Source organism: Macaca nemestrina, chromosome 1, assembly GCF_043159975.1.
Source record: "Macaca nemestrina isolate mMacNem1 chromosome 1, mMacNem.hap1, whole genome shotgun sequence".
Taxonomy (NCBI): Eukaryota; Metazoa; Chordata; class Mammalia; order Primates; family Cercopithecidae; genus Macaca; species Macaca nemestrina.
This window is the reverse complement of record NC_092125.1, coordinates 7,579,228-7,594,336: the sequence shown is the minus strand read 5'-3', so window position 1 is coordinate 7,594,336 and position 15,109 is coordinate 7,579,228. Positions and strand designations below refer to the sequence as shown.

General features: G+C 40.0%; 1 protein-coding gene across 1 annotated transcript in view; it reads right to left on the bottom strand.

Moving 5' to 3' along the window:
* Positions 1-377: 377 nt before the first annotated feature.
* The window catches only part of LOC105474657 (opsin 3), a 47,507-nt gene continuing 32,775 nt past the window's right edge, over positions 378-15,109 (bottom strand). Inside the window, exons 2-4 of the mRNA XM_011729473.3 lie at positions 11,393-11,712; positions 4,532-4,783; positions 378-1,473 (exon numbers count right to left, since the gene is read on the bottom strand). Coding sequence (XP_011727775.2) covers positions 1,210-1,473; positions 4,532-4,783; positions 11,393-11,712 — 836 coding nt within the window. The 3' untranslated portion in view covers positions 378-1,209. The remainder of the gene's footprint in view (positions 1,474-4,531; positions 4,784-11,392; positions 11,713-15,109) is intronic.

The window sequence follows — 15,109 nt, the reverse complement described above, 5'->3', positions numbered from 1 at the left end:
CGAGACCATCCTGGCTAACACGGTGAAACCCCGTCTCTACTAAAAATACAAAAAATTAGCCGGGCGTGGTGGCAGGTGCCTGTAGTCCCAGCTACTCGGGAGGCTGAGGCAGGAGAATGGTATGAACCCAGGAGGCGGAGCTTGCAGTGAGCCGAGATCGCGCCACTGCACTCCAGCCTGGGCGACAGAGCGCGACTCCATCTCAAAAAAAAAAAAAAAAAATTGGGCAATAAGATGATTCAGTGTTTCTTTTCTTTATTGTCAATGAAATCCTTGAGTTCTAATAATCCATGTTTAGTTTGTAGGGAAAGAAAAAATAATTTTTCCTTCTACCCACTTTAGGTTCCTTTGCTGGGGCCCCTATAACAAAAGACAGATTAACAAGAGAAAAACAAACATAAGTTTATTAGCAGATATATATAATATATGTGGAAAATACAGGTGGAAATACAGGGGAATGAGCAAATCTCAAAGAGCTGGCATCTTAGAACTCCCTGGCTTATACAGCATCAACAAAGAACAGTAAATGTTTAGAAAAACAACAAAACAAAGAAAAAGAGCTTTGAGTCTGTAGGGGCAGCAATTTGGGGGAAGCAAATATATGGGAGTTTGCCTTGTAGATTCCTCTGGTGCTGGTCTCCAGGCTGACGAGGATTCAAAGACGTATCTGAAACTCCTCTTTGTCATAGTGCACATGTAAAAAGTCTTTTGTTTCCAACAAGAGGATTTTCTTTTTCATTCTAGAATTATCTCCTTGATAACTTCAACAGACATAGGACATGACACTGAATAGAGTCCAACAGTACAAAAAAATTCAGTATGTTCTAGCTACTTCACGCATGTGTATGCGACAGTTATTTTTACAGTAAGGTATTTTCGAGAAAAATGTATTACGTGATTTGGAAAATAGAGTAATTTAAAAAATATATTTGAAATGAAAATCTCCAACACATTAGAAGATGATGTTAGATGCCCATCGTCTGCCACAAGTGGTTTTTTCATTATGTAAAGCACCCGTTGAATTAAAATAATTTATTTTTGTTCAACCTCTTCCTGAGGCCCAAGAGCACATGGGCAATTCGGATTTCCTGCTGGACCACAAAGTTCTGTTGATATTATATAGAACGGGTATTCCAGACACTTCTTACGATGGAAGTCTAAAAGTGGCATCCAATTTAAGGCCCCCTCTTTTGTTGCCATTCTTCATTCCTACAAAGGACGAACTTGGATCACATCAACTTTGGACCCATTGGTTTTGTCGCTGTCGTCAACTGACAGTGATTCATCACTGGTGATAATAAAAATGATGGAAGAAGAGTTGAAAGTCACTTTTTTCTTTGGCCTGTCCCCATCTTTCTGTGACATCACAATAGGTCTGATCTGCATTTCACTCCCAGCTGCTGGTAGGTCTTTAGCAGGCCGCTGGCACCTCAGCAGTCGGAGGCACAGGAGCTGCAAAAGGGATCTTCGAAACTGGGCAGAGACAAAATAAAGGGGAATATGAAGTAAAAGTTGGGCACTTATCTGGATTAATAGTCAAGGAAATCAGTTGAGCTGAATTTCAGTTGTTTCTTGTTTGTTAGCTGGTGTGGATGAGGGGTTATGTGGTCATGCTCAGATCTACCTAAATCACCCCAGAGCTTTATGTCTTTTCTTCATTCTAATTCTTATTAACCAGAATATGTAGGACCATTTCAGTACCTTGTAATCCTCCAAGCTTCAATCTGCACACACTTTCTATGAGGACAGGTACAACTATTAAGAGATTTTGAACATTAAGTCAGTCCACAGATATTCAGTGGGTATCTACTAGGTGACAGTCACTGTGCTATAATTAGAGATTTTTTACTGTAAGCAACAAAAACAGACAAGGCTCTTCCTGGCAGAGTTTAGAGCCTGGTGTACTTGCTAATGTTTCTTTAATTAGGTGAAGAATTTTTTCTATCGAAATTACTAATAAGTTGGGGGAAAAATACTATGGCAGACAGCACTAATGTCATCAACAAACATAATTCTTCTCCGTGTCCTGGGTACAACATCAAATAATATTTCTTGGTCTCCTTTCGGCTTCTCCTCTCTGCTGTTCCTCTCGACAGGAAACTGGGAGGCCAACGTGTAAAGATCATAACATCGCACAATGGAAGGGACCTAGATCCCTAAATGACTGCACAGGACAGATCCCATCTCCTCCACCCAATACATTATTAGACTGTGAACTGTGACCTGAATGAGCAATCAACTCCGTTTGAATTCACTGAAATGTTGGGGTTGCTTGTTATAGTAGTCAGTCCATCATGACCAGTAAAACATACATCAAAAGTTAATGCAATTGTTATCCCCATTATTTACAGTGAAATAAATGGTGAATATATGGACTTTCTCAGATCAGGAAATACCAATTAAAAATATAATAGCTACATTGATTTCTGTCTTTTTTGTTTGTTTTTTGCTTGGTTTTGTTTTACAGCAAACACTGCCTGATAATGTCTTCTTTAAGTCCCAATCTTATGCAAGTTAGCATTTAGTTTATACTCATATTTAAAAATTTTTATTTTTTCTATCTGATTCAAAAATTTAAAAAATAAAAATATTTACTTGTTTGAGACTTTATTCACTAAACCATTGTTTGGTTAAATGTTAAAGAAACATGATGATAAAAGTTAAATAGAGTATGTATGCCAAAAAAAAAATGCTTTTCCATATAAATGGTAAGCTCTTTGAGGACAACGACTGTTGTTTTTATGTATTGGTTTTTGTTTGTATCTTTTAGACTTCCTGTTTAAAGTATGCCCCTAGGAGCCAGAAACATCGGGACCATGTGGGAGCTTGTTAGACGTGCAGAATATTGGGCAGCCATGCATACTGAAGGAGAATATTCATTTATTACAAGATCTCCAGGTGTGGGGTACGCACATGAAAGTTCTAGAAGCAGTAATTTATAGCCCATTGGCTGACAGAAAGAGTGCAACAAATAATTGTTAATGTATTTTTATTTTGCCTGTTGAGAGGGTGGTCCCTAAAATACCTTATTCTCTGATAGAAAATTAAAGTTATAAACCATCTCACTAGAAAAATTCATATGTGTGCATACTAAAAAGTTATTATAAACAATTTCCAGGGTTGCAATGGCTCTTCTGAGGCCAACTCAAGGAATGTTTAGGTCCTGTGGACTCCAAGTTTAAAATCTCTGGGTTAAAGGAAATAGACCAGTTGAAGGCAACAAAAAACGGAAAGAAACACTGTCAGTGAGAGGAGAATAAGGCACGTGGAAGTGAGTTTATGGAGAGTGTAAGCCAATAATGTTCAAAGAAAAGGAAAGGCAAAAGAAGAGGCAGAGGGATTTAGCACTGAACATAATAAAGTTACTACAAAAGTGCCCGCTTCTTCCATATTCTTGAGCATTAGAAGTCACAGTGATTATTATTGCCCTTTATTATTATGACTTGTTATCTTTAAAATTCCAATGGAGTAATTAAGCATTATTTTTAACTTTTAAATTCTCTGAAACTTAGAGGCTCAGCTTTATAATAATCATTTTGTGGGCTCTCCCAGCCATGACTCATAGCCATCAAGTCAAAACCTTTCAACTACAGAAACAGATGATAAGGAAGTTCCTCTTCTTTTTGAGACAGGGTCTCGCTCTGTCACCCAGGCTGGAACACAGTGGTGTGATCATGGGTCACTGTAGCCCTGACCTCCTGGGCTCAAGAGATCCTTTCACCTCAGGCTCCTGAGTAGCTGGGACTACAGGCACATGCCACCACGCCCAGCTATTTTTATTTTTTTTGAGAGAGAGAGAGGGGCGTCTCATTATGTTGCCCAGGTTGGTCTTGAACTCTTAGCTCAAGCAATCCTTCTGCCTCAGCATCCCAAAGTGCTGGGTTTACCGGCTTGAGCCACCACATCAGGCCCAGGAAGTTTCTTGAACCAAATTAATTTAGGCTAGACATTTGCTGTGGCATGTGAATAACAACCCAGACCAATTGCTACAAGTATCTATAACCCCAAGTGAGGAGTTATAAGCACTGGATTTGGGGACTTGAGCAAACTAGGTTCAAATCCTGGCACCAATACTTCCTAGATTAGGCAAGTTATTTAACCTCTCTGAACCTATTCACAACCCATAAAGAAAACAAGGAATAATATTAGTGTCTATTTTGTGGAGTTTCGTAAACTTGCTAGTAACTTGTTCGTGACTTGCTTGTAACTTGCTCGTTGCAGTAAGAATTTTAAATGTATTATTAACTTCGTCGCTGTTATTACTCGGCATAAACTATTTTCTGATGAATTAAATATTAATTTTACTAGAATTCTACCTAACAAGTGTGAATCCCTATGGGTAGTTCTTAGAATTGTTATGATTTTCTTTGGAAATATTCTACATTTCTTCCTGATCCCTTTACATTCTGACAAAATTCTTGATTTGGTTTTTTTAATTGAATCGACTCTGAATCACCTCTGTAAAAGTATTACACTGTCATTTCCAACTCTATCTTCAGGGTGAAAGCAATCAGTTAATTGCAAAGCGTACCTTTCTGATCATGAAGACATAAATCACTGGATTGTATACAGTGTTGGATTTAGCAAAGAGGTACGAAACAATAGATATTGTTGGAGTGACCAGGTGACCATGACCATTAACCACCAAGAAGCAGATCACGATATAAGGCATCCAACAGACCAGGAAGGTGAATATCATTAAAAAGCACATTTTGGCCAGTTTCTTTTCATATTTTAAAATCTTGATCACTTGAATTGTCTGAAGATCTTCCACGCAACGAAGCTGCCGAAAGGAGAAAGAAAGGAAAGGGCTTTAAAAAAATAAAAGAATGGCTTTCTTTTGTTATTTTTATAACAGATATTCAGACACTATTCTTGGCCCCACCTAAATGGAAAGAGAACTGAATAGGACCTTGGGAGGCTGACTTCTGATCCGAGACTCGTAGCTGAGTCCAGCTTTAACCTTGCCGGGCCTCAGTCTCCCCACTCACAACATAGGGTGGTTGAGCTACATAGCCTCCTACATCCTTCAGTGTTTTTTTAATGTTCTCGAATTTACTTAATAAGAAATAAGATGATTTTGCCTAGATCTTCAAATCTCTAAAAGACAATTGGAAAGAGTCACGATAAAATGGAAACAATTTCCCCACGATCCTGGAAACTCTAGAGTGCTAGTTCTGGAGTTCTCAAAGCAGACTGCATACCCATGTCATGTCAGTTCTGCACGATGAAGCCTGCAGCTGGCCTTGATGAGAATTTAATCCCCAAGTGCATTCTTACGGAAAACCAGTTTTTCAATTCACTACTAATGACTATAAAGTAGAATTTCAGGATAAATTTGTTTGCGATTGGCTTCATTAGGGGCTCACTTGCAGAGAACAGCACTTGGTAAAACTCCTTCCTCTAAAATCAGCCTGTCTACTCCCAGTCTGTTCCCATTAAAGGGATGGACGAGTAACGATGTACAGTCTGAAAGTTCTTTGAGTTTCTTGAATATAAATTTCTTTTTGCTGTTTCTCCTAGTATTATAAATGTGTTATAATAATACACGGGCAAAGAATATTTCTGCACACCAAAAATACGTTCCTAAATAAAAATAATTCTCTCTAAACATTGTAATAAGTTATACGACTTTTACTACAAAAATACAAGTACTTTATATATTGATTTTTTTAAGTAGTTAGCATATTGTTGATACTTAGTATTGATTACTTTATGCTGGGAAATTGACTGCATTTCAATGAACTCTAAGTGTACCATTTAGTTCTAGCATTATCATAAAAATTAAGAGGGCGGGGAGCGGTGGCTCACGCCTGTAATCCCAACACTTTGGGAAGCCGAGGCGGGCGGATCATGATGTCAGGAGATCGAGACTATCGTGGCTAACACAGTGAAACCCGTCTCTACTAAAAATGCAAAAAATTAGCCGTGGTGGCGGGCGCCTGTAGTCCCAGCTACTACTCGGGAGGCTGAGGCAGGAGAATGGCATGAACCCGGGAGGCGGAGGTTGCAGTGAGCCGAGATCACGCCACTGCACTCCTGTGGCAGTGCCTGGGAGACAGAGTGAGACTCCGAGACTTCGTCTCAAAAAAAAACAAATAAAAATAAAAATAACAAAATTAAGAGAAAGAATTTCCAAAGAAATCATTTAGAACATGTGCTTACAGTATTTCCAAATATATTTTAATTAAAATTCCCAAATTACTGGTATCCAAAATTATATTTAAGAAACTATATTCTTATCAAAATCATGTATTCAGATTAGCAAAGAATAGAGAGAAATAGGGAAAATTTAAGTCGTTTTTTTAGGGTAGAGAGACTATGTGTGGGGAAAAGTGGGTATTAAATTTCTAGTATTCAGTTGGTGCAAAAGTAATTGTGGTTTTTGCCATTAAAGGTAAACCTTTGAAGGTAACCTAATTTAAAGGTAAATAATATTCCTTTACTAGTATGCCAATTACTTTAAAAAATCAATATATAAAGTATTTGTATTTTTGTAGTAAAATTAGTATAACTTATTACAATGTTCAGAGATAAAGATTTTTATTTAGGAACATATTTTTGGTGTGCAGAAAGGTAAATAATTTACCTTTAAATAAGGTTACCTTTAAAGGTTTACCTTTAATAGCAAAAAACGCAATTGCTTTTGCACCAACCGAATACTACTATTCTGTGTGCGCAATTCTATTTTAAAAGAAACTCTTTCATTTAATGTGATATAATATTATTCTATTTTCAAAACATCATTTTGGGGGAGCTTCCCTAGAGTTTATAGGAAGGCTGTGGAGTTTTGATAAAAGCTCTAGATTTGGAATTAGAAGATCTAAGTTTATATCCCAGATTCACCACTTTTGCTCGCAGTGTGATATTGGGCAAGTCAATAACCTCCTTTAAGAGTAAAGAAGAAAGGAGGTTAAACAAAAAAACCTATTAGAATTAACAGAACTTGAGTTCCATTTCCACATGTATGACTTTGTGGGGTGGTTTTTGAGGTTAAGTAGTTATTTATATTTGAACTAGATATGAAACGAACACACTCGTATGTATATGTACCTTTATGATACTATAGGATATTTGGAATCATTATTGACTCTTCAGAGTTTCCACTAACAAGTAACATGACCACATCTCAGTTAACTGCCTCCCAAACCTCCGGTATCTAGGTCCAATAGTTTTATCTGTACCATTTTCTGGGCAAGTCAGTCTTTATCCCCTCTCACCATTTATCAAAGCAGAGCACTCATTTATCCATCTTGGAATTACATGCATGCTGGAGAAATTAATTGAAATAAATGTTGGTCTATAGTCCCCAGTGCCTCTTTGGTAGAAGGAGAAGATCTTGACTAATGTTTTAGATTATTTGGGTTTATATATGTGAAGTTTTCATGATTATTTTTTATTTATCTCTTTCAGGCCTCTTTGTTTCATTACTTTCTATTCCTTCATTCTGCTCATTAAATATTTTCCAAATAAAAAATTCTATTTCATGCCTCACCCTCTTTATTCAATCATTTGAGGATAGTTTTCAAAATTGCTATGGATGAAGCAATTTTGAAATGATTGGCACAGGCACAAATTTGTCCTAAAGAATGAACCACCTAAAACAGATTCTTCAGAATTCTCTATTAAAGTGTTCTTTGGCTGTATAAATGGCTGCTGCCTAGTACTCATTAATCCAAGACATCTGTAGATTTTCAAAGAATTTCACTGTGAATCTTCATTCTCAAGTGTGTAGCTATGTCTCCATCGCGGTTATGAGTCATCTCTCTCTGAATAAGGAAACGGAGGCAAATTACTTGCAGTGAGCTCTCTGTTTAGGTAGCAGCTAAAGTCAAATCTCTTCACACTTTCACCCCTTCTCCTGTCTTCCCCTTTCTATGCCCTCTGCTTGTAACTCATTCCAAAAATAGTGACTGATCACCTACTCATGCAGACACTATACCAACTACAGGTGAGAAAATACATAAGACCCAGTCTCTGCTCTTGAGGAATTCATGATTTGGTGAGGGTGACGCACACTGAGCAGGTAGAAGCCATGAGGGAGGTAAACAGGGAGGATATGGTAGTACACAGGATCCTGAGGGCTAGAGCAACAAAATCCTGCTGTTAGCCTTGTGAGGGAAGGAGGAATTAGTCAAGTAAGGAGGAGAGACAGAATGTTCCAGAGAAAGAAAATGTGCTAAGACGAGAGGTAAAATAACAAGCCAGTGTCTGAAAACAAGAAATATTACCATTGGCCGCATCCCGAGGTGGCAAGAGGAGGGGAGTGTCAAGAAATGAGGCTGGACAGGTAGACAGGAGATGCCATACAGGACCGGCCGACCGCACCCAGGGGCTTTATTTTAATCACAAAGACAGTGGAACTTCTGAAGGTAATACTTGAGAACAACTACTCTGGTGGCAGTGTGCAAAGAATGGAATAGAGGAAAGCAAAATTTTCAAAAAGAAGAACTAAGTTGTTTTTTTTAACTGAGTCCGTGGCAGTGGGAGAGGAAAAAATGTATATACTAAAAAATATAGGGCTGGGCACAGTGACTCACACCTGTAATCCTAGCACTTTGGGAGGCCAAGGCGGGCGGATCATGAGGTCAGGAGTTCAAAACCAGCCTGGCCAACATGGTGAAACCCCACATCCACTAAAAATATTTTAAAAATTAGCCAGGCATGGTGGTGGGCACCTGTAATCCCAGCTACTCAGGAGGCTGAGGCAGGAGAATTGCTTGAACCTGAGAGGCAGAGGTTGCAGTGAGCCAAGGTTCTGCCCTTGCACTCCAGCCTGGGCAATAAGAGTGAAACTTTGTCTCAAAACAAAACAAAACAAAAAAACATTTAAGTGGTATGGATAAGAACTGATCAATAGTTGGGTGTTGGGGGAGACATGGATGACACTCAATAAAGATTACTCCTTAATTTCTGGTCTTGGTAGCTAGGAATGATGACTATTCAATGAGAAAGCAAATGGAGGAGTAGAGGATTTTAGGGAAAATACGACAAATTAATCTTTACATTTGTTAAATTTGATGAGTCTGTGGACCATCCAAGTGGAGGTGTTCAATAGGCAATTGACTACCAGGATCTGTTAGAGGCTGGAAGATAGACCTGAACTGGAAATAGAGATGTTACCAAGCTTGTGTCAGAAGGAGAAATCCTGGCCGTATGAAAGACCACTCAAGGCCAGTGTGTAGCATGGGACAAGAGCTAAACATAGGATGCTGGGGAGGCCCAAAGAAGAGAAGCTCTTGGAAGACATAAGAAGATGGGGCCAGAGAGTCAGCAACAAAGACAGCAGAGAAAGGCGCCCTAGAATCGATGGCAGGAGAACATCACAAGAAAGTAGAAGTTGTCAACAGTCTCAAACACCGAGGATGCTAGAAAGGAATAAAAATGTGTCCATGGGATCACATATCTGGGAGCTCATCAATGACTTGAAATGAGGGCTGTATTAGTGGCAGTGCGGTAGAGGAAGGAGTCACCAGTTTGCCTTAAGTTGAGGAATAAGTGCTAGATAAACTTACTAAACTACCAACTCCCTAAACTACAACAGAAATTTATTCTCACAGTTCTGGAGGCTGGGAAGTCCCAGGTAGAGTAGCTGACAAGATAGGTATCATTCTGAGGCCTCCTCTCTTGGCTGTTATCTCACTGTGTGCTTCCATGATCTCTTATTTATGCACACGTGGGAAGACAGAAAGAGAGACAGAGAGAGAGACAGAGACAGACAAAGAGAGAGACAGAGAGAGAGAGAGAGAGAGAGAGACAGAGACAGAGAGAGAGAGAAAGACAGAGACAGAGAGAGAGAGAAAGACAGAGAGAGAGAGAGAGACAGAGAGAGCAAGCTCTCTGGTGTCTCTTCTTACAAGGACACTAATCCCCTAATCCCATCAGACTAGAGCCCCATCCTCATGACCTCCTCTGACCCTAATTACCTCCCAAGGCCCCATCCCCAAATACTGTCACATTGGTGGTTAGAGATTCCACATAGGAATCTGAGAGGGACACAAACATTCAGTCTATTAACAGGAAGAAATTGGCACATTTTATATGCTCAATAAATACTGGGTAAATGCATGCTTACTGAGTGACAATGTGGCACCAAGAGTCACCAAAGGTTCTTTGAGTTAGCAGTGACAAAAAGGAGAAAAATAAGTGATAGCTAGAGGGAGCTGAGAGTAGATTGTGATTAAAAAAAAAAAATAGCCTGGTAATATGCTAAAGGGAAAGGACCAGTGGTAAGGGAGAGTGTGAAGATACAAGTGAAAGAGAAAATTATTAAGAGGTGTCTCTGGGGCACGGAAGGGGGTGGGGGAGCAATCAGAATACAGAATCGAGTTGGTCCTGGGAGACCTCTCCTGTCGCCCTGTAACCGGAGAGAGAGGTCTAAGAATCAGTGGTTTGTGTAAAGAGAGGTAAGGAGTCAAAGGAACCCTTGATAATGGCTTTGTTTTGTCCGATAAATCAGAAGCAGGCTTATTCGATAAGAATGAGAGGAGACAGTAAGGCGAGAGATTAAAATGAGAAGTGAGGTTGTGTAATAGTCAGAGTGTGGAGACACTAGACCACACACACAGGCATAGAAAGGTTGCTAGAACAAGGCTGAGAGGACATCTAAGTGTGGACAGATGTGTTTTGTTTTGTTTTTTCCAGCTCCTCTTTGCAGTTTGACTACAGGCATGGAGAAAATAGATGATTGAACTGATCTAGGGATTTTGTCTTTAACAAAGTTGGCATATGTAAAGAAATTTGAAACAAATTATTTAAAGTGATGCATGTAGCTAAGTCAGATTTTAAAAACAGGTGAAAGTTAGAGGGGTTTGACGGAGTGAGCAAGAGACTAGAGACGGAAGCAGAGAACAGAGTTGGAAGAATCAGTGAATGGGGAAGGAAACATCCATGGCTGAAAATAGAGACTGGGAAATGGAGCCTGCTCCACACTGGGTTTGAGTTCAAACTGGAAAGTTCTTGTTGGCACCCAACGTGAAGTTGTTTGTGGTCAGTTCTTACCCTTTATGACTCTGCTGTGATTGCCGAACAAAACATCCATGCTGTTCTCTAGTCAAATTCGTATGACCTTTGAATAAACAAAGTTATGGGAAGTGTGGAACTCCCTTTTTTAAATTCTTAAATTTTAAGAGTGTTCGATAATGTAGGGTTTTTTGGTTGCTGATTCCTTCTTTTGGTTGAGAGAGGGATGTAGAGAGAGTAAATGCTATTCCGCATTGATCTTCCCAGAGAGTGGCTCATAGCATAAAATTCAACCAAATGGGAAGTCTCCTAGAACTGCTCTACCTCTGGGCAACTACTGATGACACAGGAAGACTTCCATTATTTTCCACACAAAATTTTCTACCCTGGATGTGGTTTGGGAGGGGGGCATCTGTAGTCTTCAACTCACCATTCGAATGGAATACAGAATATGGCCATAGCAATGGGCTATGACGCCCAGAGGCACCACCAAGCAGCCAAGAAATAAGAAAAGCACAAAGGAGGAATCGTTGGCATCCTTGGATTTCCAGTCCACAGTGCAGCCTAGTCCGTGTACGTCCAGGATGTACCTGTTCCAGCCCAGGAGAGGTGCTCCTGCCCATGCCAGTGAGTAGAGCCAGATGTAGGTAATGGCCCTCCAGGCCCAGGAAAAATTGATCACTCTGGCATGGACCACGCGAATGTAACGTTCATAGGCCAGCACCGTTAGGGTGGCAATGGAAACAATCCCTGCAAGAAGAGAAAGTGGAAAAGTATAGCATGGTGCCGGGGGAACCAGGCATAAGAGACGTGATACATTCTCCACCGGAAATACCTTACAGAGCATCTGAGACTGAGAGAGTGCTAACAGTGTCTTATAGTCCCAAGGAAATTCTATTGAAAACAGCTATCCATAAAAGGAACCATAGAAGGGCAGTCAGTGGCTCACGCCTGTAATCCTAACACTTTGGGAGGCTGAGGTGGGAGGATTTCTTGAGCCTAGGAGTTCAAGACCAGCCTGGACAGCACGGCAAGCCCTGTCTTTACAAAAAATACAAAAATTAGCCAGATGTGGTGCCACACGCCTGTGGTCCCAGCTGCTTAGGAGGCTGAGGCTGGAGGGTTGCTGGAGGCCAGAGAGGTCGAGGTTGCAGTGAGCTGAGATCGTGCCACTGCACACCAGCCTGGGCGATAGCACCAGACCTTGTCTCAAAAAAAAAAAAAAAAAAAAAAAGAAAAGAAAGAAAACATAAAATGGAAAACGCCATGCAGATTAAAACAAAGATTAGACAAAAATTAAAAGCCCTAAATCAGCCCCACCCCAAAGATGCTCCTATTGCATTAAACTTTCTCCTGAAGAGAAATTCCAGAATGAGTAAGGGAGAGTCACTAGAGCAAGTGTCTCTTTTAGTTTACCTTCTCTTGGCTGTCTCTGACTCAGCCTTTAAAGTCAAAGGGGGTTGCAAAAGCGCAAACTGAATGACGTCGCAGTAAAATGATGGGGAGGATGGCCATAACCTGCCTACTACCAGTAGATGTCAGCATACAAACTGTTCACACGCAAGGATTGTTGACAAGGGTCGGGGTGCTTCTGGGCTTCCATGGTCTTCACGTATACCGCTATTTTGCAACAAGTCCTCTTTAATGATGCTGTTTGTATATTTCTTTGTCACCTTCAGACAGTAAGGTACTCACTTAACAAGCACCTACTATGTGCCAGCCACTGTGCAGTGGATGTCCAATGGTGACTAAGAGACAGAACTCTAGATGTCTGAAGGGACCGTGTGTGTGTAAACACTGACAATGACCATGCAATGTGTGGATGCTACAATTGCCACACAATGGACTGGAGACACAGAAAGGGAAGCATTTGCGCACAAGGCAGAAGCACATTCCAGGAACAGTGAAGAACGATATACTGGGGCATGGGGACGTAAAAGGACACAAAGGGGTCTACAAACGATGATTCAAAGACACCAGGGCTCATAGGACATGGAAAGAGAAATTTAGAGAGAGTCACATTGACAAAGGCTTTTAATTTTTAGCTAATATTTGTGTTATTTTAATTTTTTTTGGTTTTTTAACCTTTTCCTCTATGAAATAATAAATTATAAATCTGTTACTCTCTTGTCCTTTTACACAATTAAATTCCCCTTGTCCTCCTCCTCCTTTTTCTTCTGAAATGGATGCTCATTCTAGCAGTAGTAGAGAATTTAAAACACGATTGGAGGCCATGGAAACCAGCTTGAAGGCTATTGCAACCGCAGGCAAGACATGATGGGACCTCAACTAGGATGACATTAAAAGGCATGAACAACAAAGTCTGGATTCCAGAAACATTTAGCAACTTGTATCAACAGAATCTGTCTGTTTATCGAATGTGAGGCATGAGGGGAGAGAGGAGTTAAAAATAACTTTGAGGTTTTTGGCTGGGCATGGTGGCTCATACCTGTAATCTCAGCACTTCAGGAGGCTGACGCAGGTGGATCACCTGAGGTCAGGAGTTTAAGACCAGCCTGGCCAACATAGCGAAACCCTGTCTCTACTAAAAATACAAAATATTAGCTGGGCATAGTGGCAGAAGCCTGTAATCCTGGCTACTTGGGAGGCTGAGGCAGGAAAACTGTATGAACCAGGGAGGCGGAGGTTGCAGTGAGCCGAGTTCGTGCCATGGCACTCCAGCCTGGGCAACAGAGTGAGACTCTGATTCTAAATAAATAAATAAATAAATAAATAAATAAATAAATAAAATAACTTGGAGGTTTCTAACCTGCCTAAGGAACAGTGAGTGATTACATGAACTGAAGTAAAAACCACAAGGTGTATGAACAGATGTGGGGAAGACAATAAAATTGTGAGCTTCCTGGAGCATAAATATTTGTTTAATGAGTGGACGCAGAGAGATGGAAAGAAAAGCAGTTCAAATGAAGAATGAAAATAAGACTGGTCTCCTGAGAAGGGAGAAAAGGGTGTGGGTGGCAAACAGGTTAAGAGGCCCGGAGGCAAGTCCCAGCTCCCCATGAAGTAGCCCTGTAACTTTCAGCAAATCAAACAATCTCTTAGACCTTTTTGTTTTCATAAAATTTAAAATCCCTTCACATTTTAACATTTAGTGAGTCTGCAATTATGTAAGTATGAAATACAGAGGCCCTGGACTCAGAAAGCAATTGGCATAACATAGTTAATATTAATTTATCTCATGACGGGTTTGTTCTTCTGTGGGATTTGGAGGGTGTGGAGCAGTATGATTCCCAGTGTCTCATATACATGGCATCCAATAAATGTTCACTGAATAAAAAAGTGAATATTTACTACATACTCAAGCGATTGGAAGAAGATTGGGCTTTGGAACAGAGTGGAAGAAAATACTTGAGAGAGTAATGGTATAAGGCTGAGTGTGGTGGCTCACACCTGTAATCCCAACACTTTGGGAGGCTGAGGCGGGCAGACCACCTGAGGTCAGGAGTTCAAGACTAGCCTGGCCAACGTGGTGAAAACCCATCTCTACTAAAAATACAAAACTTAAACAGGCACAGTGGCATGCATCTGTAATCCCAGCTACTCGGAGGCTGAGACAGGAGAATTGCTTGAACCTCAGAGACGGAGGTTGCAGTGAGCTGATATTGTGCCACTGCACTCCAGCCTGGGTGATGGAGCAAGACTCCATCAAAGGAAGGAAGGAAGGAAGTGATGGAGGGAGGGAGGGAGGAAGGAAGGAAGGAAGGAAGGAGAAAAAAAGAAAAGAAAAGAAAGTAACAATATAATAGCAAATAATGGATTTAAATTCAAATCACAGTAGTGGTTATTGGGGCAATGAGAGTATCAAGGTGGATGACTTTCATATTCAGAAGTCTATTTTTACCTTATTAAATTCTTATCTAAAAAGTGATATTATCATTTATTTACCTGATATTATTCCTAGAAAAATATCTAAAAACCTAAAGATAATGACATAAGTTGATGCTAATGAAATACTGTTGGTTTTATGTAGTTTACAAACTTTCTTATTAAGTATAATGGTATTTACTTTTATAACTGCCTTTATGTGTTCAAACATAGTTTGGCCTTCAACTTTTAGTTAATTTACACTGAATATGATTTACTCTTTTATAGGCAAGAAGACTCAGTAAAAATAATTACACTGTTG